Genomic DNA, 26,066 nt, shown 5'->3' with positions numbered 1-26,066 from the left:
AGCACCAGCCCTTCATCTGGCTTTTGTTGCCAGCTTCCTTTTCATGGTGCCAGTTCACCCCACTGTGACCTCTTCCCTCCCTTTGCTCTCTGTGCCTTGAATGACTTTCTCCTCCTTCCAGGCTCAGCTCTCGTGCCACTTCCTCCAGGAAGCCCTACCAGTCTCCACTACTCCCAGACCCCATAAATGCTTTGGCCAGAATCAGAGCTGTTTTATGCATTAAGCACTACAGAGAAATAAACCATTAGTAATACAAAAAGAAAATGCTCGAGTCCGCTCTAAATGTCAGAGAGGAAATCACAGTGGAAAGATATTGAAGTCTTAGCCTGCTGTGCTTAAAATATTTCACTTTTGCACACTTTGCAAAACACATGACCGTGTGAACTCATTGCTAGGGCCCCTCTCGGGTGAGGAAGTAAACCCTGTACGTTAGGAGCTCTGAAGCTTAAGCCCCACAGGGTTTCTACAGAGAACTGAGTGCCTGTCTGTGAAAAGCCTTGCAGTCTTGTGCCCTGGTCGTGGGAAATTTATGAAAGTAAATACTTGTTGAATTATGTTATATACAGTATGTGTTTAGCAAGTGTTTTATGACTGAATACTCGTTCGGGCACAGGAAAAACTAATATGTCATTTGATAAGGTAGTAGATGCACTGAGGGCCCAAAGAAACTTATCCTCCCTAGGGACAAAGAGGATAAGGGTCGGGGGTCGGGGGGAACAAGGGATGAATGAAGGTTGGAAACGGACTCGTTAGAAACAAGTGGGAAAAGAGAGAATCCTAAGGATCCGAGAGGTAAACCAAGTACTGTACTCCTGGAGAGAAAAGCACGGAGAGCCCAGGAGCCACCGTAAGTACGTTAAGGACACGCGGGATGGAGGGGCTGGCCTGCCCCGCCCCCAGCTAGTCCCTCCTTCCGTCGCTCGCCCCGCCCCCTCAAAACCCAAACCGGTAACCTCTACCCGGCTGCCTCCCATTGGCTATGCAAATGAGAGAAGTCTGTCGGGACCAATAAGCCGCGGCCACGGCTTGGGGACGTCTTCCGGCCCGCCCCTGCCGCACCGCCCCGCGTTTGCCTCACGGGTCGAGGACTGGACGTGGGGCGGCGGGGGCGCGGTACGGCGGAGGGGAGGCGGTGGCTGGACTACGCGGTGGCTGGACTACGCGGTGGCCCCGGCCCTCGGCATGGCTCGCCTGGTGCTTGGTAGGCGCAGGCCTCTTCGTCCGCGGGGGTGGAGGGGCAGCCTGGGAGATCGGGAACCCCCATGGCGGGCCGCGGACGGGGGAGCGAGCGGGTGCGTGGCCTTGGCCGGGCCCGCGCTGGCGGGGAGGGTCGCTGGCCCGCCCCACGCGGAGGACGCAGTAGGGGAAGCCCCTGGGGCGGTGGGGGAGCTCCGGGGACTGGGGCTGCCCTTGGCCGGAGCCCCCTGCTCGGGCCCTCGGGCAGAAATGCGGGGCGCGTGGGGAGGTGAGGGCGCCCTTGGCGGGGGCGACTTCCTCCCACCCGGGAGGAGCGTGTGCGCGAGCGCGGCCGGAGGCGGGAGCCCCGAGGTCGGACTCGAACCCAGGGCGCCTGGGACAGCTCCGAGCGTGGGGCCGAGTGGCCGGTGCCGGGCTCCGGTGAAGGGGCGGCGTCGGGCGGGCCGGGTGTGTGCGAAGGCCGGGAACTGCCTTTGAGCCCAGAGACCGGCTATGGCTGATCCCTGGCCGAGGTTGGGTACTGGGGGGCCACCTAGCAGGGGGACCTTTTTCTGGGCCTCAAGTGGGTGAGGGAGAGTCACGGGCTCCTCACACTGAAAGTCGTCCTCACCACCTGTTTTATGGAATTCCCACTTATAAAAAACCTGAACTGTCAAAACCCGGTCCTGAAATAAATCAGGAGAGTTTCCTTAAAAGGCAACAGTACCTTCCTAAAGCGGGTCTTACGATGCAAGACCACTTTAAATGTGATTGCACTTCTGACAAACAAATTGAACCCGGACTTTCTGGACTTAGGTAAATGTCAGTTTTAGAGACTACAGTAGTGAGGTTGAGGACCCCGTTCCTTCCTGGGCTCCCCTTGGTCCCAGCCAAGGTGCTCTGACAGTGGATACCTGAACACTGTGTATCCAGATTAGCAGGGTTTGAGTCCCACTCTTCCGTCCCCCCCGCATCTATTAGCTGTGTGACTGGGAGCTAGTTACTTAACCACTCTGGGCTAGTACTCCATAGGGTTGTTCTCAGGATTAAGGAATTTATATATGTCTAAAGAGAGTAAACAAGATAGAAATATTTGCCGTCTTACCGTAGAGAGAATAGATGATGGGGAAAGAACTTAGTTTCTGTTTAGTTGCCTGGGAGTGAATTCAGACAGGGCTGTGAAAGAGTGTAGGATTCTTACAATTAATTCATTATAATAATAAATGTAGTCAGCCTTTTGGGGTGCCCTCTCGGTTTCTGGATGAGTGCTTTGGGACCATGTACTCTTGCTAGCAGGTGTGGGACAGAGATGTTAGTGATGTGGATTTATACCATCCTTTACTACCCTGGAGGAATCATGGGAGGCCACAGATGGCAAAATCATCTGCTCACATAGATTCTAGACCCTGGGATGTTCCCGTTTCCCGTCGGTGCTCGTTATCAGCGAGTGGAACGGCCATGTGAATTTTAGAAACAGAACAGTGTTGGTCAGCCTTGACCTACTTTATCATCTTAAGTGGGCTGAGGGGTTTTGTAGGGGTAGTTACTGACTGCTTTTCTGCTGTTGGAATTTGTACCTCTTCTAATGCTTTTCTGAGTAGCATGTTCGATTTCCTTGTAACCCTACTAGGTCTTACTGCCTTTTAAGGAGCTTAGGTCTTGAACCTTTATCAAGACATTTCCACTGACAGCCATTTATGAGGAGGGAATGCTCCTGTGAGAACCAGGCCACTTTATAGACAAGTAAGAAAAGTCCAGCCCCCTTACTAGGGGGTAAAAAAAGCTCAAGTTCATGTTCTACTGAGTGTCATTAGGCATGACCGTCTTTGTACAGAAAGGAGGCACATTCCTGAGGTAAACAGTCATGGTTCATGCTTTGATGACTCCGGCCTGCTTGACACAGCATGAGGGGGAGAGTACCTTCTTTATTGCCGTCCCTGATGGGCATGAGGAGGGAAAGAAGGGAATTCTCCTGCCACCGGCCATAGAATGCCCCTCCTGGGGTTATACTTCTGTAGGCTCCAGTCCTTTGGTTAAAATTTGGGGTTGCATAGCAAGGTACTCTTTCTAATTATGTGGCCTTAGGCAAGTTACCTTTTCTGGTTTCCATGTCCTGTGCTAAAAATGGGCCTGATGATACACACCACGTAGAGTAAATGAGCTAGCGGTATGCAGTGCTGTGTAAGTGTTATTCTTAGCTAAGATGTCAGTTTTTGGAGGGTAGTTGGACAGATACATATATCAAAGTGTTAGCCATACCCCATTCCCCTTGTAAGATTTTCTCTTAAAGAAATAATCATATTTATTTGAGGAGGGAAGAAGTATTCGAATTCTTAGCATTGGCCTGTTAATAGAAAAAAATGGAGACCATCAAATTATGTCAGTAGTGGATTAGGAACATGATGCGGCCATTAAAAATGGTTACATGGAGGGTAATGGGTAATCCAGAATTACTTACGTAGAAAATGTAACTTATTTTGAGTGAAAAAAGGTTACAGAAGGGAATGTATTATATAAATTTTTAGGCCTCTGTGTAGTGTAGAGATATGTAAGTTAAGAGTACCCACCAAAATATTAATAGTTCATTCTGGTGGGGCTGTTGATAGTTTTTCTTTTTTGGCTTTTCTCATTTTTGAAACTTTCACAAGGAGCTCAGTATATTGAGAAACTAATAATTCATACGGACTTTTTTTTTTAAAGAAGATAAACGTCTTTAAACGTAGTAGATCTCCATAGAGGATTTTCTAACACCAGTCTTACTCTCAAGCTTACTCAGAATTAAGACTGTCTCTGCTTAGGTTCTTGATTTACTTGCTTTATTAAATATGTCAAACTCTGTAATCTTTCCTGCAGCAGCGAAGAGATTAAGCAGCACCATCCAATAGAAATATAATGCCAAATTTGTATGTCATTTTAAATTTTCTAGTAGCCACATTTAAAAAGGCAAAAAGAGGTAGGTGAGATTAATTTTAATATATATTTATTTATCCAGTACACCTAAAATATCATCTCAAGAGGAACTCAATATCAGAAATATTAATGAGATAATTTCCTCTTTTCCCCCACCAAGTCTCTGCGATTTGGTGTGCTTTTTACACCTACAACACACCTCAGTGTCAGGTAGCCGTGTGTGGCCAGCGGCTGCCATGTTGCACAGCAGTTGTCAAGGGAGCCTCACTTTGTTTGGCTTGACCTCCATCCACACCCTTTCCCACCTCTTGATATGGAAGACAGGTCATTCGGTTGCAAGCTACCCCCCTCACTGACTCTGGGTTCCCTCCCGGCCTCCTAATTCAGGCATTTTGTTACATTATTCCCTGTACTTTAGCCTCTCCCTCCACATATTTCTTCACTTTGTGCTCAGCTCACTCCCATCTTTAAAAAGAAAGCTTCCTTCTATCCCCCATTTTCTTACTGTCTCCTGCTCTTTCTGAGAAACTTGTTTAAAGAGTTACTGCATGATTTTCACAGCTTGTCCCCTCCTGCTCTCTCCAGCCTTGTGCAGCCTGACTGCTGCTTACTTCCAGTACTGTACCTCAACTGCCCGGGACCCCAGTGACCTCTCTGTCATTGTATCCAGTGGACAGTTTGCAGTCGTTCCTACTTTACCTCCCAGTAGCCTTTGTTACTGTTGCTCATTCCGTCTTTCCCCTGGTTTATGTGAAACCACTCTCCTGATAATTCTCCATCCACTGTCCACACTGCAGCCAGAATACTCTTTATAGAAAGCAAATCTGATCATCCCCGCTGCATGATAACCCTTTAGTGGCTTCACATCACCCTTAGTAAGGTCCACGGTTAAGTTCCTGCGATACTAGTCACGTCTGTCATTCAAATGCAGTGGTCTCGAACAGTGTCATTGTTATTCATGCCCATGGCATACTGAACATTTTTATCTTGAACACTAAAAAGACAACATGGTTTAATGGGTAGAGCTTGGAAGTAGAAATCAGGGAGCTGCTCTACGAGTTACATGTGTGACCACAGACGGGCCACTTGCTCTCTATCTGCCCTTGTTTCCTTATTTACAAAATAGGGATGATTGCCACGTTCCCGTTAGTAGTGCTGTGAAAAATCAAGTGGATCCAATGCATTTGAAAGTGATTTAAAAATTCAAAGTGCCTTGTAAGTATAAGGTGGAGGGTTGAGCAGGAGAACAATTAACACCAGTATGCACTTACTCCAGAAGAAGTTTACCATTGGGTTGTTCAAAAAGTTCCATTTGAAATCTTCCACATTCTGTTTACAAAGTAAGCATGTGAAACTGTGACTAAGATGGCATACACACACATGCTTTCTTAGAAGACAGGTGAGTCTCTTATAATTCTTTGCATCAAGAGGTTAAAAGAAGGAAATTACATGGTCATCTTCATAGATGCTGAAAAGAAAGTAATAGAAATTTCTTTAATATCATTAAGGTTATCTGTTTCAACCCAAAAGCTAGCAAATGGGAAAATATACCTATTAAAGTAAAAAACGTTCTGTTATTTAGCATTATTCTGGAGATATTAGACAATGCAGTTAGAAAACAAATTATATATTTTATAAAATTTCATATATAACATGTAATTTATGTTGTGTCTGTGTATACATACACAGACAAATTTAAAGGAGGTAAAATTCTGATATTACCAATTCAGAAAACTTGGGATTTTAAAATATTCAGAACTCATTTTTCTGTGTAATTGTTATAATCTGCATGTAAGTTCCCAGAGTAGCAACAAAAATACACTTGGTCCACAGGGTGGCTAAGCTATGCTGTTACTAATACGGACTCTCTCTCCTTCCTTTATAACATTGTCCACATGAACTTTCTTTCGGAGCTCATCCTGCAGCACTGAGTGCCCGATGATGTGCCACAGATAGTGTTCGTAGAAAGAAAAATATTTAAAAAACAATCATTGCCCTTAAGAGAGTCACAGTCTAGTAGGGGAGGCAAATAATTATTTTTCCCATCAATAAGCTTTAATAAAGATAGCGTGCTAATACTGCAACTGAATAACACAAGAAATACCATGTGGATTATCCGAGGTCGCAGAGCTAGATGTAACTTCCCCATTTTCCAGTGCCCTTGCCCATGAGACGGTGATAACAGTACTGCCTCATGGAGTGTGGTTGTACAGAATGAACGTGTTAGCGTAGGAAAAGCACTAAGAAGAGGATTTAAATCCGGTCCCAAGGCAGCTCGAGAGATGAGGGTGTGGGCTGTCTGTTCCCTTGTTAGCACGGCGCCAGCGGGGGACTAAAATTCCCGGGGCTCCAGCAGCAGCCAGGCTAGGGGTGGGAGTTGGGGAGAAGGGGGTTAGGAGAGAGCTGACCCAGGCTGTCCTCTGTGAAGGGCCTTGGTCAGTTGAAAAGGACTTTGGTGGCCCAGGTTTCCTGTCAGAGCAGGAACCCTGATGCTGATGGTGTGCATTTTGTTGTTACTCCAGGTCTGATGAGCTGTACCCTCTTTATAGCAGTTAATGGTCTGTATTCGTCTAGTGATGATGTAATCGAATTAACTCCGTCAAACTTCAACCGAGAAGTTATTCAGAGTGATAGTTTGTGGCTTGTGGAATTCTATGCTCCATGGTAAGTATTATAAAATAGTTGTCAGTTACTTATGGTACTTCATAAAATTAAGGAAAATACTACATAAAAATGTAATTTTGTTCAGCCATCTCGTTTACCTAGTTTACTGATGGTTTAAAAGAGGTAGAGGGCACATCCATGTAATACTAATAAGAATAGATCTCATAGTGGCAAAATATAAATAAGTAAAAGAGGTAGAGGAGAGGGAAACTGTTGATTGAGTCTGTTAAAGGGTGCAGAGATTAAACCAATGACAAAACAAATGGTGGAAGTAGCTAATAGCTGCAAGAAAGAAGGAAGGAAAAAACCCGTATAATTTTACGAAGATGCATCTTTATGATGAGGCAAGTGGGGTGAAGATGGAAGGGAAATTGATTTTATGCAGAGAGAATATGGGGCAAAGGAAAGGGAAGAACCAGTGGTTGACTCCATTTTGTTTCTTGAAGAGGGTTGCTTCCAAAAATATGTAATTAGAAAATTTGGTTTGATTTAAAAGCTCTTCTCTTGCCTTACATCTATATTTCTGGGGGGAAAAAAAACAAACTTGTAATTACCATTGAAATTAATAGTGCCCAGTTTCATACAGCTGACCCCTGAGCAGCACAGGTGTGAACTGCGCCAAGTCCACTTACATGTGGATTTTTTCTTTTTTTTCCAACAAATTTGTACTACAGTGTTACACAATCCACTGTTGGTTGAATCCATAGAAACAGAGGGCTGACTGTAAAGTTACATGCGGATTTTCCACTGCAGAGGGTCAGCACTTCTAACCCCCATGTTATTCAAGGGTCATCTGTGCAGTCAAAATACAGTATTGTTTATGAAGTTAAAACCTTTAATGGAAACAAAACAAAAAACCAACAAATACACATGTATAAAATAAAGGCTATAGGATCACAAAGGAAACCTAAAATATTGGAATAACATTATTAAACTATCAAAATAAATCTTGATATGATTATGTAGTAGTCATTTACTGGAACGTAAATACCAACATCTAACAGCTAGCTACCATAATTCCGAAACAGTGATGAACATAAATGATGTTTAAAGATACCTGGAACAACTATAGTGGTGATAAGAATATAGCTGTGATTTTTATTTGTGACAGAGTCACAAGTACTAACCAACTATGATATGTTGTTAATGTTTATAACTGAAGGAAATCCTAAATTTCAATTACAGGCCAATGAAAATAGAGGATTTTTTTCTTTCCCCATCACAGTTCACAGAGCCCCTCAATTTTTATCCACCAGTCCTTTGGGGATTCATAGACCCCAGCTGAAGAACCCTTGAGTTACAGGGTGTGCTGCTATATTTATATTTGTGGCATTTTGATCTGTCTTTACATTGCTTCACATTGGAATTGAAGGGGGTATATACTCTGACAATCTCTGATTTGAGTCCTTATTTCATTAGAATAAATTGAACTTAAAGAGGCACAAAGTCCTGTAGAATTTTGACTCCTGGACTTCTAAGTAGCTCACCTAAATAACAAAACATACTGTATATGTAGTATGTAGGATCAGCATTTCAGGACGTTTTGCTGAAAGATCCTGACTTTTAAAATATTGGATTGGACTTCCCTGGTGGTGCAGTGGTTAAGAATCCACTTGCCAACACAGGTGACACGGGTTCGAGCCCTAGTCCGGGAAGATCCCACATGCTGCGGAGCAACTAAGCCCGTGCGCCACGACCACTGAAGCCTGCACGCCTGGAGCCTGTGCTCCGCAGCAAGAGAGGCCATGCGGTGAGAAGCCGGTGCACCACAACGAAGAGCAGCCCCCGCTCGCCGCAACTAGAGAAAAGCCCATGCACAGCAATGAAGACCAATGCAGCCAAAAATAAATAAATAAAATAAAATATTGGATTAAGCTTAAGCCCCTATGAAAGGTGATGTTACATAGAGATTAAGAATGTGGGATCTGGAGCCAGGAAAACCTGTCAGGCAGCTTTGTCACTGGGTGGTATTGGGAGGGTTTCTTAACTTCTCAGGCTCTGTTTCATCATCTGTAAAATGAAAATGACAAAGCCTGCTTGCAGGGTGGTTGTGCTGATTAAATGAAATCCTGTATGAAGAGTGCTCATCGTGGTGCTGGCACGTGGCATTGGCCTATTAGATCCTTAGAGACTTAATTAGAAGAAAATTTACTTTGTTTAAAAAAAGGAAAAAGTCACCTATATAGATAAACGAGCTATGCTGTCTTCATACAATGGGTATTATACAGTGATGAAAATAATGCAGCTACCTATAACCTCGATGACTGATGTAACAGATTTCTGTATATATAATGTTTAAAAGCAGTTTTCTGTGCGTGTGTTATATTTCGCGATAATTCTTTTCAAGTACTGGAACCTAAAAGATTAAGATTATTTTTCCTTGTGTTCATGTGTCTCTGTCTCTGTCACTCATTCGTGTTCTTTTATCGCCGCCTTGCGGCATCAAGTGCTTTTCACCTGTTAGCCATACTAAATTGGGGCTACATGTGCATTTTTACCTCTGCAAGCTGCTTGTGGGAGCCCGAGAACGTTGAGATTTAGGCACTGGAGATCTGCACTCTAAAACAGTTGCCTCATCTATAAAACGAAAAGTCTGGACTAGATCAGGGACTATCAAACCTTAATAGATTTAAGAATCACTAGGAGAACTTATTAAAATACAGGTTCCTGAACCCCTTCTCTAGGAACTCTGGTTTCTTGGGGCCCAAGAACCTGGCACTTGGCTAAGCCGTACAACTGGGACCGCACGTGATGCACATTTGACCAGATAAACACTAAAGTTTCCACTCAGGGAGAGAGTTATGAATGAGGGTGTTTGTTTAAACTCTTCAAATACGCTTTAACTCAGCAGTAATTTGGAAGCTTTTTTATTATGATATGAAAGAGGATCATAGTAAAATCAGGACAGTGAGTTCCTTCAGGTCACCGATCCTGTTTTTTTAGCGCTGTTCTCCCTGCAGGTCTCCACCCTCAGTGCGTGTCACTCAGTGGACTGTTGGTGAATGTCTCTTGAGTTGGGAATCAAGGACTTAACTGTTGCCTTCTTTGTGTTTTCATCCCCTGAAAGGTGTGGCCACTGCCAAAGGTTAACACCAGAATGGAAGAAAGTAGCAACCGCCCTAAAAGTGAGTTTCTGAGATGTCCACATTCACCTGTGTGTGTTAAAATAAGTTTAATTAAGCAAATGGGCTTAATGTACAAAGGAAGTTAATTTGCATATTGAAGCCCAGTTCTCTTGTTCTGGTGCCAAAATTATGTAGGGAGCGAAGGGATACTGTACATTCTAATTTTGATCTTGTCTACTTTTGTTAATTCTGTTTCCCAGTTAAATGGCATAATTATGCTTAGTCGTGCTAATTCTGGGAGCTGCACAGTTTCCTCACAGGCTGACTTGCATGTTGCCCAGCTCTCCGTTTAGGAATGGTTTCCCAGGCTAAAGTTCTCATTGATTCTGTTGGCAAATGGAACCTGGCCCTTTGTTATCTTGTCTCTGAGTCTACATCATCAGATGATGGATTCTTGTGGAATCTGCTCTGGTTGAAAGAAAAATAGATATTTCTTTAATGTTTCCACAGGATGTTGTAAAAGTTGGTGCAGTTGACGCAGATAAACATCAGTCCCTGGGAGGTCAATATGGTGTTCAGGGATTTCCTACCATTAAGATTTTTGCATCTAATAAAAACCAACCAGAAGATTATCAGGGTAAGGACTTTTCCTAATTACTTCATTCCATTGGTTGGAATTTTAATTTGAGAAGGTAGGTAGAAAGTAGAGAACCTGGGATTCTATAACCTGTTGGCCCTGCTACCTGCAAGTTTCTCACCCTGTTCGTGCCTGAATTTCCTTATCTGTCAAATGGTATAGAGTAACTCCTACCTCTTCTGGGTTGCTCTAAAGATTAAATATGTGTCAAACAGGTAAAAGTTTTTTTATTATTGTTTATACTAGGTTAGGCCCACACGGGCTTAGCAATGGTAGAGTAATGATGTTTTGTGCTTCCCTCTTTTTCATTACAGTTTTTAAAAAATACTAGTTACTGGATATTTTATAGTTAATTAATATTTAATAAGTTTCTGTAATTACTTAATATATGAAAATATCTACAAGTGTTTTCTTGCTCTGATTGCTCGTCCCTTCACTGTGGGGCAGGTCTAGCATATCAGGGTGGAAAAAGAAGAGTCCTGTAATTGGAAAGTCAGTTTAAACTATTGCTATTACTATGGAGTATTTTGCCCATGAATCTTTATGCCTTATAAACATGTATAATATCCCAATATTAAAGCTATTATTTAGTCTTTTAAACTATTGATAATAAAGATGTACCACAAGTTCTCCATTTTATAGATAGTGGTAAATTGTATGTGCTGTGAGTCACTGAGGCGAGTGGGGAGAGGATTTTGGCTCAGACTTCCTGTTCTTTTACAGAATCGCCTGTTATTTAAGATGTCACAAACAGAGCATCACATTTAAGACAGTCAGAATTGCTAAGTTGGGCCATATCCAGGGTCTAATAAAGGTATTGGGCGTAATGTATTTAAAGTTTAAATTATGGCTCATTTGATCTTTTTTTAAAAAAGATTTTGTTACAAGGGGCATATAAGTGACTAAATTTAGAGTCTAAAATCTTAGGTTTTGCTTTATGTGAGAAGAACTAGTTTTCAGGGTTGGAGGGGGAGGAGAATCAGCATCACGATAAAAACAAAGTGACTGTTGTCTTATCTGTACTTGGTGTCCTGCATTGTATCTAGCAGATTGAGAAAACATTCTCAGAAAAGGGAGTGTGAAGGGAGCAGAGAAACTATAGAGTGAGCTTTGAAGACAACCTGGCCTGGGTTTAACTGCTGGCTAAACAGAATACCTTATCTCTCTGGATCTGCTTCTTGGTTGTAAAATGGGGATGTGAAAACCTATTTTAGGCTACTGCAAGTTTCACTGAAATAGTACATGTAAAGCAGGTAACTTGGTAAATGTCGGTGTGGTTGGTACCTCACCAAGATGGGGGTCAAAATACTTGGAGATGAGGCCTTAGACACATCATTTCTCCTGGACTCCCCAGCTCTAAAGTTCCTTAAAATGATCAGTTTCATTTTTCTGACTAACCACCTGCTTTTCTGCTTTGGAATGTAATTTGTTCATTTTGCTAACTTGTAAAAATGGAATGTTGACAGCAGGGGTTAGCGTTTGTCCTGCTGCTTGTTTTTGTAAATGAAGTTTTTCAAAACACAGTCACACTTGTTCATTCATATGGTCTATGCCTACTTTCACACTAAAACAGCAGAATTGAGTAGCTGCAGCAGTATGGCCTGCAAAGATGAAAATAATTACTGTTTGGTCTTTTGCAGGAACAGTTTGCTCACCCTTGGTCTAGAGTGAGAAAACCCTCTCTTTTTCCCTAGTGTATTACTTTTTTTTTTTTAATATTTTCACTTTAAAAAAAAATTATTTAATTTATTTATTTGGCTACGTTGGGTCTTCGTTGCTGTGCGCGGGCTTTCTCTAGTTGCAGCGAGCGGGGGCTGCTCTTTGTTGCGGTTCACGGGCTTCTCATTGCGGTGGCTTCTCTTGTTACGGAGCATGGACTCTAGGCGTGCGGGCTTCAGTAGTTGTGCCACGTGGGCTCAGTAGTTGTGGCTCGTGGGCTCTAGAGCACAGGCTCAGTAGTTGTGGCGCATGGGCTTAGTTGCTCCATGGCATGTGGGATCTTCCTGGACCAGAGATCAAACCCGTGTCCCCTGCATTGGCAGGTGGATTCTTAACCACTGTGCCACCAGGGAAGTCCCCTTAGTGTTTTTCCTGATTTGGTATATTTCCAGGTGGAGATTGGTGGTGGAAGGGGCACTGGTTCAGAAAGTGGAGGTGTCTGCGGTAGATAGGGAGCAGAAGGCTGTTTTTATGTTGAGGTCTTGCCTTTCTGTCTTAGGAAGTGACATACTTGGTAATCTCAGCCAGGATGTAGTACGGGATGATCTGAACACACTCCGAATGCTGCTGTTCTGTATTTTCTTTCTAATGTCAAGTCTGAAGCGTTCTCAGAAGTTTTTATCTCTTCCTGGGCAGTTTGATTAGAACACTCTATTTTTAAGAAAGGAGAAGAAAGAAGAAACTTTCTAAAAAGATTTGTTAGTTTTGCCTTTAAACTCCGAAGATAGTCTCAAGGCATATATTATCCATATTCTTCTGAGTCAGTTGATAGTCCCCTGACTTCTTCTTGAGCACATGGTTTCTGGTAAACTTCCAAAGGCTCTTGTCACTATCTTTAATACGGGGCTTGTTACTTCCTGTATTAGGAGTAAGTTCAGCTACAGAAGCTAAAAGCCCAAAACAAGTGTTTCAAGCAAGGTAGAAAACAGTGGATTGCTTTCCAGTTTCTTAGCTTCGGACCCCTCGTGTCCTCCTACTTATTACCTCATAGAAATCGTTTTTCCATTTGCCTCACTTGGTGCTTTGTGTTGAGAAATTTCCCCCGCTCTCTTAACTAGGTAACCTTCTTTTTCATCTGTGTACATGTTATACATCCAGTAAACATCTGGGAACTGTTCTCAATAGTAGATGGTATTTGTGGGGGAAGAGAATGTCCTCGTTCACACTAATAACCTAACACTGAAGAAGAGGATTTAGTTTTCCCGGCGTAAAGTCTAGCAGGAAACACATTCTGGAAGAAACTGGCTCTGTCTTAAAGATACACGTGGTGTTAGGTCTGTTTGAACATCAGGTGAAGCTGACAGGTATGTACAGGTTCAAGCCTTCAGGTGGCATCAGGTGTCGCCTCCCAGCCCGCCCGCCCCCCTCACCTGCTGGCCCGTCGTCTCCCCGTAGGTGGCAGAACTGGTGAAGCCATCGTGGACGCCGCTCTCAGTTCTCTGCGCCAGCTCGTGAAGGACCGCCTTGGGGGCAGGAGTGGTGGATACAGTTCTGGAAAACAAGTAAGGCTGTGTGTAATGTCAGTTTTTAATGTGGCATGATTTTGAAGCCTGACTGTAAACTCCGCCTAGAAGATAATTATTTCTTAAAATGTTTTAAATTGGTGGACTTTCAGTTAAAAAATAATAGGAGGTTGAGTCAGGCGACTCCAAAAGGGAGTCAGACACCCAGCCTACTCGTGTGGCCCCTCAGAATCACTGTCGCCATACCCAGTCCTAGGGCATCCGCCACAGCCGCCGGCCAGGAACCACGCCCCGAGATGGCTTCCTTGGCCCAGGGCTGAAGTACAAGAGTTTGGCCTACAGTGGGAGAAAGAGCCCCAGGCCGTGGGAGTTGGAATCTGGCTTCCATGGTGTTTGTAGTTCCAAAGTGGAGAGAGGGAGACCACCTCTCCTCCAGGTCAACTTTGGGCAAACGTGGATGAAATTTGGATGACCTCTTGGCCCGTGTCTGTGGCAATCAGGCTGAAATCCCTAGGCATCTTTACATAAATGGACAAGGAAGAAGATTCCTGTTCTCTGGATTGGTATTATAGATTCCCGTGTACGAAATGTGATGTAGTTATGTTCTTGCGAAAAGTCATTGAATTCTTCCTGGTACACACAGGCATGCCTCGTTGTGTTGCGCTTCTCAGATCATTGCGTTTTTTACAAAGTGAAGGTATGCGGCAACCTTGTGTCGAGCAAGCCTCTTGGTGCCATTTTTCCAACAGCATTTGCTCGCTGTGTCACATTTTGGTGATTCTTGCAATATTTCAGAGTTTTTCCTTATATTTATGGTGATCTTGATCGGTGATCTTTGGTGTTACTATTACAAAAAGATTATGATTTGCTAAAGGCTCAGATAAGGGTTAGCATTTTTCAGCACTGAAGTATTTTTTAATTATTGTATGGTCATTGTCTTTTAGATATAATACTATCGCACACTTAATAGACTACACTATAGTGTAAACATAACCTTTATGTGCACCAGGAAACCAAAACATTCATGTGAGTTGCTTTATTGCAATGCTCACTTTATTGCAGTGGTCTGGAACCAAACCTGCAGTATCTCCAAGGTCCGCCTGCATGTGTAAACACAACCCTTCACTCTTGTAGGAGGCCAGTAAGTCTAGCTTCTTTATACAGACTCAGAGCTTACCAGAGATTTCATGATTTTGCCTTTTATTTCAAACTTAGACATTTAATGAGCACAGTTGTCTTTCCTACCCCCATGGCTTTTGGCCCAGGCAACAGAAAGCATTATATCGATTCTGACTGCTTTGTAGGTTTAGTACTGCAGAAAATTCTTCGAAAGATAAAAGGATTAAATGTTATTTTTAGCTTCTTAAATGGTAGGGGCTTTATGAAGAGGCACTAAGTGGATGTCCTGGGGTGAACCAGAGCTGTTCCGAATTAGAATGGTGTTATTCAGGTGGTTCTTTGAGCCATGCTTCGGTTTCTCTTAATGAAGATAGCAGGGGAGTGGAGTTCAGATCCACGTTCCATATTACGCTGAGTGTACTGCTAATTGTTTGAAGGTAAATACTGTTTGCCAAATAAAAAGAATAATATTAAGGAACGTCCCCAATCTGAATAAAATAGTTTTCAGTTGAAAGAAGAACTCAAAACTTTAAGTTGTAGAAATGATTATTGTTATACATATATTTAGAAAAGGATTAGTGTTCTTTTTGGCCAAGTTGTAACTTAAGGTTTAATGTCACAAATGACAGGGTAGAAGTGACAGTTCAAGTAAGAAGGACGTGATTGAGCTGACGGATGACACCTTTGATAAGAGTGTTCTTGACAGTGAAGATGTCTGGATGGTCGAGTTCTATGCTCCTTGGTGTGGACACTGCAAAAAGTAAGTGCTTTGTACCAGGTTCTTTTTTAAGTCAGGTGCTTTTAGTCTGTCCACGTGGCTCGCTTTGAAAGAGCTGAACCAGGTCATAGGTAACCTCCAGGATCTCCTCCCCAAAAGCTCCGGCTCTGAATGAATGTGAAACATCGGCATTAGGGCCGAGTGTTTCCTCTGTCATATTTTCAGTGATTTACAGGGAGCTGGCATGCAGATTTGGGGGGTGCGGTGGACAAAGGACCAGGAAGTGAATGTGAAGCGGGGGGTATCATGCCTTTCGTAAAGCTACACACAGAGTGTTTCCCAAGTGTGATTTAACCGGATTGGGCAGAAATGCACACACCAGTTAAAGTATTTGTGCTTACAGTTAAAATACACTTTCAAAGCGCAGGTATTTTTCTACAGTCTAGAGCCAGAATGGGCTGCGGCAGCTACAGAGGTAAAAGAGCAAACGAAAGGAAAAGTGAAACTCGCAGCTGTGGACGCCACCACGAACCAGGTTCTAGCCAGCCGATACGGGGTGCGTGTGCTTACAAGGCTGATGTCTTTGTGAGGTGCCCTGTGTTTTCACCTCTACACCATCAAGTACTCCTGGGCTCTCTAGGACGTGGGAGGGGGGAGGCTAGCCGTTTTGTAATGACGAAATTAAATCATTTTACTGTTGTAACAAGTAAATCTGGCACTCAAGACTGTTGGGGGCTTTTTAGTTTTGTTTGTTTTGTTTTCAGTATCGCACTGCCTATGTGTTTAATGTGAAGCCGAGCTTTCTCAGGTTGTTGGTACAGCACTTGAAGTTGGTTCCTTTGTTCTAGAGCACGTAGACTGTGTTAAGTATACATCCAGGGTTTGAATAAGGTTGGGCTAAGCCTGGCAGTGAGACTGTTAAAACCCCCTGATTAACAGACCTCTGTGTGCTATCCCTTACACATCGATGCAGGCTAGGGAATATTTTTGTTACATTAAATTACCTATAAGGTAGTTTTAGAAACCATAAAGATCTTACTTCTTATGATGTGGTAATTTGATTTGTACTCTGATATTTTTTAATAGATTAGGGGATTTCCTACAATCAAGATATTTCAGAAAGGCGAGTCTCCTGTGGATTATGATGGGGGGCGGACGAGATCCGACATCATTTCCCGGGCCCTTGATTTGTTTTCTGATAATGCTCCGCCTCCTGAGCTCCTAGAGGTAATTAAACCTCTTCAATCACTTGTAGTAAGGGAAGCTTTTCCAGCCTGACGATAGAGGATATTAAAGCAGTGATAGCTTGCTGTCTTTTCAAATAAGCTCTTTCTCTTCTCTTTTAAAATGCTCTCTTTAGAGTGTTTTTGTACTTTCAGATGGGGAAAACTTGTCTGAAAATGGCTGCCTTTCATAAGTTTTAGTACCAAAGTAATCGCACTGTGAGCAAAAGGGTACCTCAGCGTCTTAAAAATAGAACGAATCTGTTCTTTGATTTATCGTTCTCAAAACAATAGCTAACATTTATTGAGCACCTGACCATGTGACAAGCACTGTTCTGGTACTTTCATGTGGATTTTTCTCATTTAATTCTCCTGTGAACACTTAGAGGTAGATACTGTTTTTAATCTCCATTTTAAATATGGGGACACAGGCACAGAGAGCCTCAAATTCATGTAAATATATAATACGTGTAAATGTCTCTTTTTTATCTGTCTAAACAACTAAATGTCATAGCCAGGCTATGCCCAGGTATTCTGACCGTGTGTATATACAAATGCCTCACCACCACCGCGGATAGATGGCTGAGGGATGAAAGCAGAAATCTTCACAGAACGTTCTCGGGGTGTTTCTGTAATGCTCACAGAAGTGTTATCTGGCTCTTGAATTGCTTTGCTCTTAATGAGAGTGACGATGCTCACGCCGGCCTACCTCTGGGTTTTGTGTCACGTGGCCTCCCAACACCCTTGTCTTCTGGGCCCCGCAGATCCTCAACGAGGACATCGCCAGGAGGACGTGTGAGGACCACCAGCTCTGTGTCGTGGCTGTGCTGCCCCATATTCTTGACACGGGTATGGCGCACTGCTTTCCATTCGTTGTTCTGCGTTCCTTGCTCTGAGAACACTTAATTAACAGGTTAATTTTACCCATTCCTTTATTTTTACCTTAAATTTGTTTTGTCCGTTTACATCAGGAGCTGCAGGCAGAAATTCTTACTTGGAAGTTCTTCTGAAGTTGGCAGACAAATACAAAAAGAAAATATGGGGGTAAGTTATCGAACTGTCTCAGCGTCGTCCGGGCGGGAGAGTGCAGTGCTGTGCGAAAGCGGCTCCCTCTGTGTTTTCTGTAGGCTCTGTTCCTGTGCTCACTTTGGCATGTTTTTTTTATTTAGGATATAAAAACACTGACCACCTAGGAGGAAATGAAGTCATGCAGGACTCTTATTTAGAACACACTTATTTGTACCCCAGCACACTCTTTCTTAGAGGAATCGTGTTCTGATGGTGGTTGGGTTCTAGGCTAGCAGGCAGAAAACGCCATTAGTGACAGAGCTCAATTCTAGCACAGCCTTGAAGGCCAGATAAAGCAAGCAGAAGCAGAGGTGTGTTTCTTTACCCTCTTCTGAGTGAGGGCCGGGCGCAGGCAAATGTTTAAAACAAGTCTTGTCTCTGTTTCCACTGTATTAATAATCTTTTTGCTCCGTGCCGTCCGTATCCACTGCTGTCCCAGGTACCACGTGTCCCTGCCGTCCCTCTCACGGTGGCCTCACACCGCCTCCGTTAGTCCGGCAAGTGTTTACTGTGTGCCTGCAGAGGCTGCGTGCCCAAGTTCCTTATTCTTCTCCCCTCATACGAGGGGAGGGAAGAGGTTGTTTTGGTTTGTTTTTTGAGGGTTTTCTCCTTTTTTTTTTTTTTTTTTGGCCTCGCTGTGGGGCATGCAGGATCTTACCCCGGGGATCGGACAGCCCGGGAAGTCCCAGGGGAAGAGATGTGGTTGAGCATTGTTGTGTGTGTTAAGTCACGGCACATCCTTAACTTCCTGGGAAGTCCCAGGGGAAGAGATGTGGTTGAGCATTGTTGTAGTGTTAAGTCACGGCACATCCTTAACTTCCTGGGAAGTCCCAGGGGAAGAGATGTGGTTGAGCATTGTTGTGTGTGTTAAGTCACGGCACATTCTTAACTTCCTGGGAAGTCCCAGGGGAAGAGATGTGGTTGAGCATTGTTGTAGTGTTAAGTCAGGGCACATCCTTAACTTCCTGGGAAGTCCCAGGGGAAGAGATGTAGTTGAGCATTGTTGTAGTATTAAGTCACGGCACATCCTTAACTTCCTGGGAAGTCCCAGGGGAAGAGATGTGGTTGAGCATTGTTGTGTGTGTCAAGTAATGGCACATCCTTAACTTTTAAAAAGAAGTTGTTACACTGCTAAAAGATGTGCTTGATAACCCAAACGATGTGGGTGGGATTTCAGATAACAGAGAAAATTCCTCAGGTTTGTCGGACAGTGTTTTGGGGACTGAGGGGAAAAGCAGTCTGATAGATAGACCAGTCCATTTGGGGGACTTCTGGTGTTAGGGTCTAGGGAACATAGGAGAGGAACTGTAGTTACTTCAGAGCACATCTAGAACACATTATTTTAAAAACGAATCTTTAATTTTTCATTTATTTTTTCACCTATTTCATTCAAAAGATGTGTAATCTTTTGTTCTTTAATTGTTAGTCAGGTTCTGACTAACTCAAAAAGGGATCTTTGCCCTAAAAACCAATCTGCTTTTCTAGGTGGCTATGGACGGAAGCCGGAGCCCAGTCTGAACTTGAGAATGCACTGGGGATTGGGGGGTTCGGGTACCCCGCCATGGCAGCTATTAACGCACGCAAGATGAAATTTGCTCTTCTGAAGGGATCGTTCAGCGAGCAAGGCATTAATGAGTTTCTCAGGTAATTTCTTGCTTCTTTGAGTTGTTTTTGTTTTGTCTCTTTGTTTGGCTCTATTGTGGTAATTGGTTCCAAACTAGATTTATATAGACTGGGCGATAACTGGAATAGTTTTGTATTTCACGTTTCGGAGAATTAACGTTTATAAATTAGAGCTTTGGAGCCATCTTCCTGTGCCATGGAAGTCTTCTACTTAGTGAGTGATACTACACATTCCTCCTCTCGGGCCACCTTGCCATTCTGTGCACTTGGCACTGGGCTTGTCCTCATTCTCATAAAGGTCTCATACGGGCTACAAGCGGTCCCGTCTTACCCACTCCCGCCCTAGGACGCTTTGTACCCCTGACTTCAGGTGATAGAAATCCCTGGGCATTGGATTTAGAATGTAGTTATTTCAAAATGCACTTACTGAAGTGACTCCAAAACGTGCAAATGACATGATAGGTTCTCAAACTCAAAACCCAATTTACAAAGCTCGCTAAGCTGCCCTGTTGTTCAGCTCATCCTAAAACTGACTTAGTCATCATTTAGGCAAATACAAAATGTTAACCCGTACTTTTTCTTAGATTTGTGGTAATTTGATTAATGCCTCTTCCCTATTAACTGTGAGTTCCACAAAGGTTGAATCTTTTACACAAAACTTTACCTCTAGTCACCACTGTAGAGCCTGGCTGGTGGTATGCGCTTGTAAATATTTATGAATGAACGATTGACTTCTTGTCTCTGGAACGGTTTCAGTTAGGAAAGGCATCCCTACCCTCAGGGACATTGGCAGGAAGACTACTCATCAAGTGTGCTTCATCCTTTCTCACCAGCTAATTCCAATCTAGAAAACCTTAGAGGAGTGCAGGAGAGTAGTAAGTAACCTTGAGATGAAGCCTCTGGAGCCACGTGAAGTACAGAGGAGGTAAATGCTTCCAGGAACAATAGCATGTTGTAAACTTGGGACAGTTACTTTTGGTTGAGATCATACAGGTCACTGGTTCTCAAACTCTGTGTCTTGGAGTTAACAGAAAACCTCAGATTACCGGTGGAGAAAAGTCTGCGGTAATGAATAGGAAGGAAACAAAAAACGTGGCAGTACGCTTGTTTCTAGCCACATGTGAGTCTTCTTTTTTAAGCAGACTGAACTTGTACAGAGCATGTCACTAGTGAGGAAACTGCTTCCAGCCGGCCGGGCTGGGGCCTGGCACAGAGCTGGCGGGTACACCTGCTTGGTGCCGAGAGGCACCAGCGTATGTACTTGAAAGACCACACACCTGCCACGTTCTGCGTGGCTATTGGAAAACCAAGGACAAAAACCATCAGTGCGTATACGCAGGTTGTCAAACAACCCTCAGAAGTTAATGGTAACATGAAGCTAAACTAACAATTTATAAATGTAGGGGCAGCAATTGAACACTGTGGTCAACCCAAGGTGACATTAGTGGTTTCTGCATCTTTCTTTAAGAATGTCATGTTATGAGAGTTCCCTGGTGGTCTAGCGGTTAAGATTCCGGGCTTTCACTGCCATGGCCTGGGTTCAATCCCTGGTCGGGGAACTGAGATCCTGCAAGCTGCATGGTGTGGCCAAAAAAAAAAAAAAGTCATGTTATGTTCTGTTGGAATAGCAGCCAGAAAAGCTAAGTATATAATTGTGCATTGTGCCCCCAGAAGTGAAAAAGGGCTTGAGTCATACATTGGCTTGGCCAGAAAGTTCGTTCACGTTTTTCCGTAAGATGTCAAGCAACCTTTCTGGCCAACCCAGTAGATGGGTTCGTGGCCGTTCAGTTTGAAGGCGGTGGCCATGCTTCTCCAGGCTTTCTTAGTTAGAAGAGAGATCTGTTAGCATTTAGCCTAAAAGGAAGATGGAGCCAGAGGGCAAGTGCGTAATTGAAATTAAAAAACCTTTTTTGTTTTTTTTTTAAATGATGATTGAACTCTCTGCCCTCGAGGTTTTGTTCCTTTTTGAAGGTTTGACATCTTTCCTCTAGTCTGTTTGTTTTTGCCGCTGACATTATTAAGTAGGAAGCTAGAGGCTGATGTGCGGAGATAATAAATAACCTGATTAAGGACACAAAACTAGTGAGAAGTAGAACCGCTGACTTTTTATTATATACATGGGTTTGTATTTCCCACATAAACCAGAGCCTGGCTTGTCCCGTGCCTTTCCCTAGTAAATGGAGCCATTCTGGCGGAGGTCGTAGCCTGCGTGTGACACGGGTCTGACTTATTCTACACACAGCACAGTTCATGGAATGGTGGTAAAGTGGGGTTTGACATATTTATAATCCTGTTTTCTGAATGTAACTGGTATGTGTACATCAAGGCTGCTCAGCGTGGGGACTCAACATTCTGGGCCAGGTAGTTGTTTGTCCTGTGCATTATAGGATGTGTAGTAGCATCCCTGGCCTCTACCCCCGGATGTCAGCAGCGTACACACAGAGACACACACACACACACACACAGTGATTTTTGAGTTGTGACAATCAAAAATGTCTTCAGACATTGCCAAATGTCCACTGGGGGCAAAAATTACCCTCAATTTCAGAACCACTGATACACATTGTAAATTACGCGAAGTAGCCGAAAGCAATGGATAAAATTACCCAGTTTTCCCACCATGCAAAGTAACTATTGTCAGACACATACAGGAAACTTGATATCCTGTTTGTTTTTCTTTTACCCATATTCTTTTTTTTAATCGAACTATAGTTAATTTACAAATGTGTTAGTTTCAAGTGTACAGTGAAGTGATTCAGTTATGCATATATTTATCTATATATCTATATATGTATTCTTTTTCCAATTCTTTTTTCCATCATAGGTTATTACAAGATATTGCGTATAGTTCCCTGTGCTATACAGTAGGACCTTGTTGTTTATCTATTTTATATATAGTGGTGTGTAAATGTTAATCCCAAACTCCTAATTCTAAGCACCCTTCACCAAGGATAATTGGAGGCTCCTTTTATAAAGAAGCCTTGCTCACAATCTGGTGATCGCGTCTGCATCCTTCCAGGGAAATGTTTATCAACACCTGCCAAAGTCAAAACCTAACACACTGTTTCGTGGTACAACTCTTCTGTCTGAAAGCTTGACATGTGTGAAAATTGCCACCATCACCTGTAGATCATTGAGGGGGCCTGTGGTGCCTGTGGGCTGGTTCTAAGTGCCTCTGCTTCCTGTTAGAAATCTGAGAAAAGGGTTTCAGTTTTAAGGTACCATCTTTCAAAAAGCCTTTCTAAAGTTAGTGTGGAATTTTGTTAATCAAGTGTTAGTGTTGGTCTAGACCAGGTTCTGAGTCAACTTTGATCGTTTTTACACACTTAAGTTGTATTTTAGCAAGATATGTTTGCTATTTTTTTTAAATTATTGGTAGTACCTGGCTTTACCTACTGCCAAGGCCTTAGTCAGGAATGTCATTATATTGGTATCTGGTTACATTGTTGTCCCTGATTGAAAAGATAATTCTGTTCATGAAGTGCTTTTCTGGAGAGAGAGGTGAGAAATGCCTCTATGCAGACATAGCAGGGTGTAGGGAAATCGTTATTTTTGACAAGTTGTCTCCTCGTCCGCGTCAGCAGAGAACTGCCTCTATGCAGACATAGCAGGGTGTAGGGAAATCGTTATTTTTGACAAGTTGTCTCTTCGTCCGCGTCAGCACGTCCATTGTTAACACCGCGCTCTGCTCTTTTTCCCCCAAGGGAGCTGTCTTTCGGGCGTGGGTCTACAGCACCCGTAGGAGGTGGGGCTTTCCCTGCCATCAGCACCAGAGAGCCCTGGGACGGCAAGGACGGCGAGGTGAGTCCCGGACCGAGCTGTGTGTGAACAGGACTCGCTGTCCGGGCTTTGGTCCAGCCCCTTACTTTCCGGATCCCTGTGCATCTTTGCTACTTGTAAACAAGACCTTTCCATCAGACCTAAGCCTTGACATGAGCATAAACCTGAAGAATCAACCTCATGGGCCTTTCGGGGTGTTCTTTGTCTCAAGACCCTTCATCCCACCCTCCCTGTTACAAAGTGCTACATGGCATAGGATATTCGTGACAGAGACACTGAGGTAAATTTCAGTGAGGTTGCTTTCCTGTTACCTGTAAAGTGAACATTTAACCTAGAATTCATTAACTTTGAGAGAAGTACAAAATTACAGCTTTGAAATTAGCATTTATTCCGGTACACTTCTGCCCACCTCCCTGAAAAGGACCAGTTAAATAGCGGTTAGTTTTCTATCTGTGTAATAATAGGCAAAGTTAAAAGCAGGAGCTGGACTGGGGAGAAACTCGTGACCAGAGCACCTCTGGAAGTTTAGTCCTCGTAAAATGAGATGTCAGACTTTCAGGGTCACCCTGTCTGTGGTTCTGCATAGACCCTGCAGGGCCTGATGGTGGTTTTCTGTTTTACAGCTTCCCGTGGAAGACGACATTGACCTGAGTGACGTGGAGCTCGATGACCTGGAGAAAGATGAGTTATGAGAGGCGCCGTACAGACTCCAATTTTCTTTTCTTGAGAGCGGATTTTCCAGCAGTGAAGGAACATTCTTTCCAATCAGATGAATCTACCAGTGGCCTTTTTAACCAAGAAGTAACACTGATTGGTCATTTGAAAACACTGCAACGCTGAACTTCTGCGTCTCAAGAAAACAATGAAAAATTCTGTGAATTGTCATAGCCGGTGAATTGGGTTGTATTCTGTCAGATAATATTTTGAAGAAAACTGATGGGCTGTTGAAGCGTTTTTCCCTCCCTCTGACTGCTGCTTGAATGTTCTTGGAGGCTGTTTCTTACATACAAGTTTTTTAATGTGATCCTTTCCTTTGAATATTAATGGCTTTTTTCCATTAAAGAATAAAACTATTTTGGACAATGCCAATAAATGTATGAAATTAGTGTTCACATCGTAAATTCAGTAAATTAGTATTATGAAGGGATGACCTTATGTCTCTCCTCCCTGTAAATCTGTGGTTCACATGACACCATCTGGATGCCTGCCACCACACAGATTTTACACGTGTCCTGCAAGGCTGAGTTTCAACTATAAGTGTGAAACGTAAAGTGAGCTTATATAGAAGGATGAAAAACAATGGTTTGTCAAGTGAGAACTGCATTCCACCCCCACTATTTTGTCTTTGGGCCATCACCAGTGACTACTAGGGTATACAGCTGGTTATACAGTTAGCCCAAGGTTTTTAATACGCTATTATTAAACCCTCACAAAATGTCCATTAAGACGTGAAATAAGCGGCAGGTTAGCAATTTATAGGAAGTCCCCATTTATGTAAAACATTCAGAAAAGTGAAGTTTTGAATTATGTTAGAATGTAAATGAAGAGACAATTCAAAGGATTGAGAACATTTCTTTATTGTAACTTAAAAAAAATAAATACAACTGTAACTAATTTTTGTGAGCAATTTCTCTAAAAATTTAAAATTCTGTAGGATACTTCAACTCTTCTCTGGCTAAAGGAAGGAAGCGTCTGTGGTAATTTGCACAAATATGCAAGTTTAGCGGTGCCGGCTCATCTTTCTAGTCAAGAAGACCAAGGTCGATGTGGAAATAGACATAAGGAAAGTAGTCTTGGTTGCTGAGTTGCAATCCAGGGATCTCCACGGATGCCTACAAAAGACATGGTCACGTTCTAAGTGCATAAACTCGTTTCTTGTTTTACTTTTCTGTTTGAGGAAAGCTCTCTAGGCATCGACTGTATTGTCTGCCCCACAGTCCGCCCCCTACCCCAAACACACAACCTCTTGTTAAAACTTTCACATTCGTGAAGTGTAGATTTTCCTAACAGCCTGGCAGGTACCTCTTTGGGAAAGTACCTCCCATGTGGAGAGGCTGACCTTACTGTAGAAAGGCAGCTCTTTCTGGATAAAATATACCTACATCCAATATACTTGCGGCTGCGACTTCATCCAGATGTCTGAAGACGGAGTTCAGAACCTCTCTTAAACGTTTGGTGGATGACTTCTTATGAGGCTGGAGGAGGACCGCCTGGAAGTTCACTGGCAATCCATACCTGTTCAAAGTGTAGAGGAGTTACTGCAGATACGGGTAAGATGAACCTGACACTCCAATAAGAATGAAAAACGAGGCAACATAGCTCAGGAAAAGAAAACTCGAGTGGAATGTCGGGGGTCAGAAGTGAGACTAACTGCTAGATCTTTGTGCGTGGAAAAATCTCTAGAATATGCTCACGCACTTCTGATAGTGACAGTTTTTTAACTAAAGAGCTAAGGGGTCTCTGGGGTGTATGTAATCATCAGGTGGTGAGGGGTCAAGCTGAATGGAGGCTGTTTGACTAAATAGTCTGACTCCAAAGTCTTCGTCTAAAACCCAGCTTAGCTGACATACTTTTCTCCACTGAAAAAACCAGCACACGCACACACACGCAAATCTGGTTTATCAAGATTGTGAATTCTTTTTGCTGAGTTTTGGGTGGACAGAAAGGATTTAAAATGGACTTTGTATCCATGAGTACCTTTGAAACCACTTGCAGCTATTCCTGTGGTGGTACCTCCGAACACTTAAAATATTTACACTGGGTACTACAGAAACAGTAAACGTGCATTTTGTGATTCTCAATGTTTTTAAAATACATATATATATACTACCAGTGAGCAAATGCTTGGATGTTCGATACTTATCACCTGTGCTTCATGCCCGAGCCCAGCATGTGAAAGCT

At 43.2% G+C, this 26,066-nt stretch overlaps 2 protein-coding genes across 3 annotated transcripts in view; one reads left to right on the top strand and one right to left on the bottom strand.

Moving 5' to 3' along the window:
* The first annotated feature begins 1,050 nt into the window (after positions 1-1,050).
* PDIA6 (protein disulfide isomerase family A member 6) lies at positions 1,051-24,286 on the top strand. Its single transcript, XM_082641874.1, has 13 exons — positions 1,051-1,201; positions 6,609-6,750; positions 9,818-9,875; positions 10,326-10,452; positions 13,567-13,673; positions 15,383-15,513; positions 15,913-16,027; positions 16,558-16,698; positions 17,459-17,543; positions 17,666-17,738; positions 19,248-19,406; positions 23,090-23,186; positions 23,789-24,286. The coding sequence occupies exons 1-13, from the start codon at positions 1,183-1,185 to the stop codon at positions 23,855-23,857; spliced, it is 1,323 nt and encodes a 440-aa protein (XP_082498000.1). The 5' UTR covers positions 1,051-1,182; the 3' UTR covers positions 23,858-24,286.
* A 130-nt stretch (positions 24,287-24,416) lies between these two features.
* Positions 24,417-26,066, bottom strand: part of ATP6V1C2 (ATPase H+ transporting V1 subunit C2) — a 48,261-nt gene continuing 46,611 nt past the window's right edge. For both annotated transcript variants that reach the window (XM_082641875.1, XM_082641878.1), the window contains exons 12-13: positions 25,268-25,400; positions 24,417-24,997 (exon numbers count right to left, since the gene is read on the bottom strand). In XM_082641875.1, the coding sequence (XP_082498001.1) occupies positions 24,908-24,997; positions 25,268-25,400 (223 nt within the window). In that variant the 3' untranslated portion in view covers positions 24,417-24,907. The remainder of the gene's footprint in view (positions 24,998-25,267; positions 25,401-26,066) is intronic.

This window comes from Mesoplodon mirus (assembly GCF_964341445.2).
Source record: "Mesoplodon mirus genome assembly, chromosome: 14".
Lineage (NCBI taxonomy): Eukaryota > Metazoa > Chordata > Mammalia > Artiodactyla > Ziphiidae > Mesoplodon > Mesoplodon mirus.
This window is presented reverse-complemented; position numbering and strand designations above follow the sequence as displayed.

Excerpts from the sequence above, each read along its gene's own strand:
- PDIA6 (XM_082641874.1), top strand. Across the intron at positions 10,453-13,566 it reads CCAACCAGAAGATTATCAGG|GTGGCAGAACTGGTGAAGCC; the intron begins GTAAGGACTTTT and ends GTCTCCCCGTAG. Across the intron at positions 13,674-15,382 it reads GATACAGTTCTGGAAAACAA|GGTAGAAGTGACAGTTCAAG; the intron begins GTAAGGCTGTGT and ends CACAAATGACAG.